General features: G+C 42.3%; 1 protein-coding gene across 1 annotated transcript; it reads right to left on the bottom strand.

The window, feature by feature from the left end:
• Positions 1 to 737: 737 nt before the first annotated feature.
• On the bottom strand, positions 738 to 2,806 carry LOC132843550 (globoside alpha-1,3-N-acetylgalactosaminyltransferase 1-like). The gene is made up of 3 exons (XM_060866965.1): positions 2,726 to 2,806; positions 2,261 to 2,395; positions 738 to 1,486 (listed from the first exon to the last, which is right to left on the bottom strand). Exon 3 carries the CDS (start codon positions 1,435 to 1,437, stop codon positions 796 to 798), a length of 642 nt encoding a protein of 213 aa, XP_060722948.1. The 5' UTR covers positions 1,438 to 1,486; positions 2,261 to 2,395; positions 2,726 to 2,806; the 3' UTR covers positions 738 to 795.
• Between the last annotated feature and the right edge of the window lie 3,194 nt (positions 2,807 to 6,000).

The raw sequence follows: 6,000 nt of genomic DNA on the forward strand, positions 1-6,000 counted from the left end.
CAGGTCATCCTGTATTCATTAAAACAGTCGACAAACTCAAGACCATATAGATAATGCCCAAGACTATAATAAAAGAAAAACATGAACAATAACAAATTCTTCATGACAAAAATATTATGAGTGGACAAAGGACAGAGGTATACATGAAGAGTTCCAAAAATCACACTGAGTTAAATTAAATCCTTAAATGATTATTTTGTGAAAAATAGATATTTAATCATAGAAAAATACTAAAATAATCGCCCAACTCCTACACCACCACAGTGTGTGTGTGAGAGAGAGAGAGAGAGAGAGAAAGAAAGAAAATATGCTTACTGTACAGGATTAAAGGAATTATTGCAGCTTTTTTATTAACACAAAATTGCTTTAAAATGGTCAAAGATGAACATGAAGCATTTTAATAAAGTCCTTTTTTCTATAACAATCATGGGTTAGGATTTGAATTGGATTGAGCCATCAGACATTTACCAAATATTTTAGGAATTTTATTTTTAAACAATGCATTAATAAACAATATGCTGTGTGGGAAGTTAAAGGCTTCTGTTCCATTTTCTCTCGTCATGATGTTCATTATTAAGACTTGTCTTCTTTGGTTAAACTACATTCTGTAAAATAGGCTACACTGAATGCACATGAACAAAGCAGTGATTAATTTAATGTGTATATGTTTATCAGTTTTGTTCCTTTATATTCTACAGGAATCCCATAATAGGAGATGCCTATAAGAGGGGAGAAACCCACAAGATGAGAAGATTGTTTCATTGTGAGATGACCTGGTTGAGCTTGTGGGGCATGTTATGGATTGGGTCGAACCTCAGCGTAGTTCTTGATCACCTGTGAGAAGCGTATCACATTCATGTTGCTGGTTTTCTCTTTGAAGTCCTGCCACAGGTACTCAGGTGAGAGCACTTTGCTGGGTTTGTTGTACAGGAAGTACTTGTTCAGGTGAGACTCCTCCTGCCATGCCGCTTCAATCTTATTGGCTCGGTCAACATCCAGCTGTGAGCGACACGTTTTTGTGAGCTTGAGTACATTTCCAATGCGTCCTCCGATCACGGCTCCTCCGTAGTAGTAATCTCCCTCCTCTGGTGGTATGAAGGCCGCAGATTCAGGACGTCTCTCATATGGGAATGCTGTCCGTGGGTTTCTAAAATACCCAGGGTGCAGAACAGCAACTATATCAGCCAAAGTCTCTGCCCCCCAGTGCCCATAGAATTTAGTGTCAACATCAAGGCTGAATATGTAGTCAGCCTCAATGACAAGACGTTCCTCAATGAGCCTTTCAATCATCTCCATCCTGCGCAGTGTAATTTCCTGCCAACGGTCTGAGCTTTGTGTTTTTATCTTGGTCAACTGATGCCCCAGTCGCAGCGTTATCATAGGAACCTCATCCGGGCGATCTGTAAAGAGGTAATAATGAACTTGGTAACCAACCATGAAGTGCTGCTCTGCCGATTCTAGACAATCCTTCAGGAAACGGACATACCTAGGACATATAATATGTATGAAATTAGTTCAATACATGACTAGCACAGGAAACAGACAAGCATTTCAGTATCCTATTTGACACATTCTTAGAGATCTTTAAAGTAGTTTTGTTTCTTGTTTGTGTTGTATCAGAAAGGGCTAGGTTCTAATCCACATGGATGAAGTGCACTGATCCACAGTGTGTATCAGCCTCCGCTCCTGGATAAGGGCCATTCATTTTAGCTTGCCCCCTTATTTTTACACCTAGTAACATTGCTAAACTACTGATGACTACTGAAATAAAACTTCAGGGTACATTCATCATTAGTGTATACGACTCCCAGTCGTGTCACATGGTGGAGTTATGGTCTAAGTATCAAGGTTTGAGTTTCAGGATCCAGTTAACAGGGTCTAAAAGTCCTACATGTCCAATATAACAGATCCACTGTGTTTAGTCAGAAATTAAGTTTGTGGAACATTAAAATGGTTTGATTATTGTAGTCAGACTGTTTGGTGAGAGTTGCCTCTAGAGGTACAGGTACATTCCATCATGGTACACTCTCTCTCTCTCTCTCTCTCTCTCTCTCTCTCTCTCTCACACACACACACACACACACACACACACACACACACATACATATATACACTTGTGATTAGTCTAAGAGGCACAATGAAAAATGTTACAGTGAATAAAATAATAAACACAATTTCAAGTAAAGCAATTACAGCTTTAGCGTCAGAGTGAGTCGTATTGTTAACCACAATGCATTGTGTGTGATATTTAATGACGTACTTCCCCAGTGCAAAGACTGTGGTTGCCACGGTGATATTCTTTTGTAAATAAATGGCGTCAATCACAGACAGATCAAACGTTCCTTCCCACACGATTCGAGCTAACCATGGGGTCACTGTGGTAACGTCTGACCGGCTGACAACACAGACATACAGACACACACACACTTTAGTTTTTATATACAAGTGAGGTACATATATATTTTGACATTTTATATAGATGATCTATATTGACAGATCATCTGTAACAACATCGATTGTTTCTGTAGACTTCTGAGAGAGTATTCAGAGTTGAAATGAAATAAAAATGACCTGAAATTGCTTTCAATTTGAACTACAGGAAATTTACATCAAGTAAATCAAAACTGTACATACAGTACAGACACTGAATGGTGTAGGAATTACCGCACTTTCTATTTTTGAAATTTATGTTCAGGAATGGTTTGATAAACATGAAATTACTTACCTGTTACTCACACCTGGCTGCTTGTATTTAATTCTAAAGGAGGAAAAATAAAGTAAAATGGAGCATTATGTGTATGTGTGTAATGATACACAAGCCACGGGCCAGGGTAAGCAAAACAAACAAGATGTTTTATTGAAGTCCGTGCACAGATGTATCGCAAATGATCTGTAAGAAGCACCACAAAGTTGCAGCACGCACAAACACACACGCTGGGGAAAACACAGGGATAAGAGAGACAGGATCCTTAACAGGAGCTAGTAGATGCTGGAGAATAATGCTGTAGCCCCGAAGGCGAGGGAGAAGGAAGGAGAGCCGATTGTTGAAAAGCAAACGGGAGTCTGGAGCTTGAATGACTGCGGGAAAAATTTTTTTTTTCCTCCTTTAGAATTAAATACAAGCAGCCAGGTGTGCTTTAACTCTCTTCATTTGAATATATTGTCTTCTGGTAAAGTAGGTTCCTGACTTTTGTATACTATCTGCTTAACTCACTTTGTTCTAGAGTAGTGTGATTTGAATTGTTATATTCTATACCATTGTTGATTTTTATAGTGTTGGTCCTTGTTGTTCTCTCAGCTGATTAATCAGGAGTAGTTTCAGTCTACCTTAAGGTGTGAATTGGGGGCAGGGCTTACCTATTTAAATTGAAGGTTTGTAAGTATCTCTCTCTCTCTCTCTCTCTCTCTCTCTCATTGTAAACTTTGTGTCTAATACTGTTTTGCTATATTCTACCATACCTTAATTCTCACTCTTGACTGCAAATATGTGCCTTAAACCCATCTCTGTACTCAATTCCTACACTCGCAGACACTCTCGTCCACAGAGCAGAGGTCACAATCCCAGTAACCTCATCTACCCTCCTCTGTTGTGTAAGTCTCAAACAGTGGTGGTAGGTGGGCTCTGGAATTGCCAGTCTGCTGTGAAAAAAGCTGATTTTATCTCTGCTTTAACTTCCCATTACTCCTTTGATTTTCTTGCGCTAACAGAGACCTGGATATCCCCACAGAACACTGCTACACCAGCTGCTTTATCCTCTGCCTATGCTTTCTCTCACTCACCACGAGAAACAGGCAGGGGTGGTGGTACAGGTTTATTGCTGTCAAAGAAATGGTGCTTTACACCTCTCCTCTTGTCTCATTTAACCATCTCCTCTTTTGAATTCCATGCCATTTCAGTTACCTCTCCAATTAACCTTGTTATCATTGTTGTTTACCGCCCTCCTGGTCCCCTAGGTGACTTCCTGGAAGAAATGGACACACTGCTTAGTGCTTTCCCTTCTGATAGCTCCCCCCTGACAGTGCTTGGTGACTTCAACCTCCCCTCTGACAAGCTACATTCTTCTTCCCTCTTGTCTCTTCTTGACTCATTCACACTCAAACTCAACAGCTACATCCCCACACACAAAGGAGGCAATGTGCTGGACCTGGTTTTCACCCGTCCTTCTCCAGCTACAGACGTGACTGCTACCCCACTACACGTCTCTGATCATCACCTGGTATCCTTTACCATCACTCTCCCTACCCTACCTAAAACTACCTCTCACCCCCTCGCTCTTACCCGCCGCAACCTTTACTCTGTCTCCCCTTCTTCTGTAGCTTCTGGCACTCTTTCTTCCCTTCCTGATCCTGAGTCTTTTTCCTCACTGCCCTTGGACTCGGCCACAGATACTTTCCTCTCATCTCTTTCCTCAACTATGGACTTCCTCTGCCCTATGTCCACTAAACCCAAGAAAACTTCTTGTTCTGCTCCTTGGCTTTCAGATGTGCTGCGAAACAATCGAAGAAAGCTAAGATCATCAGAGAGAAAGTGGAAGAAATCACAACTTGATGCAGATCTTGATTCTTACCGAACACTCATGGCCAAGTTCTCCTCAGATGTGACTTCTGCCAAGACTTCCTTCTACAAGGAAAAGCTTGAAGCTTCCTCACATGACCCTCGGAAATTCCACAACATCATCTCTTCTCTGCTCAACCCCCCGGCTCCACCTTCTTCATCCTCCCTGACTGCAGAAGACTTTGCTTCTTTCTACCAGGAGAAGATTGAGGAAATCTGCCGGACCTTCACTTCAGCCCCGACTGCACTTACATCTCAGAGTATGGACTCCCCTACACCTTTGTTGTCACATTTCTCAACTGTAACAGCAGAAGAGATTCTAAAAATCATCCAGTCTTGCAATCCTACCACCTGCCCATTGGATCCACTCCCTTCCACTTTGCTCCAGACCATCTCGCAAGACCTTCTGCCCTTCATTACAACTATCACCAATAGATCCATAGCATCTGGTCAGGTACCAACTACCTTCAAGAGAGCAAGGGTTATTCCCATCCTGAAGAAACCTGCTCTGGATCCATCAGACATCAGTAACTACAGACCGGTATCACTTCTCTCGTTTCTTTCAAAAATTCTTGAACGCATTGTCTTTAATCAACTGTCTGTCTATCTCTCACAGAACAACCTCCAAGACCCCAACCAGTCTGGCTTTAAAGCAGCTCATTCCACAGAGACAGCCCTTTTAGATGTCTCTGAGAAACTACATGCTGCTAGATCAGCCAATCTCTCATCCGTCCTTATCCTCCTTGACCTTTCAGCAGCGTTTGATACGGTCAACCATAAGACTCTCTTGTCCACCCTCAGGAGTCTTGGGATTTGCGGATCAGCTTGGGAATGGTTCGCTTCCTACCTGGAAGGACGCTCATATCAGGTAACATGGAGGGGAGTGACATCTGCTCCACGCAGACTCTCCACTGGCGTCCCACAAGGCTCAGTACTTGGTCCTCTTCTTTTCTCCCTGTATACTCACTCTCTTGGTGAAGTTATTTCCTCACATGGGTTCTCTTACCACTGCTATGCTGATGATACACAACTTATCTTCTCTTTCCCACCCGCAGATGCCACAGCTTCTGACCGGATCTCTGCATGTCTGGCAGAAATTTCATCATGGATGACTGCTCATCAGTTAAAGCTTAATCCTAGCAAAACTGAGCTGCTCTTCATCCCAGGTGATTCATCCCCAGGTCATGATCTTGCTATATCCTTGCACAACGATCTGATCTCGCCTTCAGCCACAGCTCACAACCTTGGGGTAACCATGGACAATCAACTGTCCTTTTCCTCCCATGTTGCTAATGTGACTCGCTCATGTCGGTTTCTTCTCTACAACATTAGAAGGATTCGACCATTTCTGTCCACACAGGCTGCTCAGGTACTTGTTCAGTCTCTTGTCATTTCTAGACTGGATTACTGCAATGCACTGCTGGCAGGTCTACCTATGAACGCAA

This window comes from Tachysurus vachellii, chromosome 3 (assembly GCF_030014155.1).
Source record: "Tachysurus vachellii isolate PV-2020 chromosome 3, HZAU_Pvac_v1, whole genome shotgun sequence".
Classification (NCBI taxonomy): Eukaryota; Metazoa; Chordata; class Actinopteri; order Siluriformes; family Bagridae; genus Tachysurus; species Tachysurus vachellii.

Bases quoted from the DNA above. Each gene is read 5' to 3' on its own strand.
- LOC132843550 (XM_060866965.1), bottom strand. From the start codon at position 1,437: ATGGTTGGTTACCAAGTTCATTATTACCTCTTTACAGATCGCCCGGAT.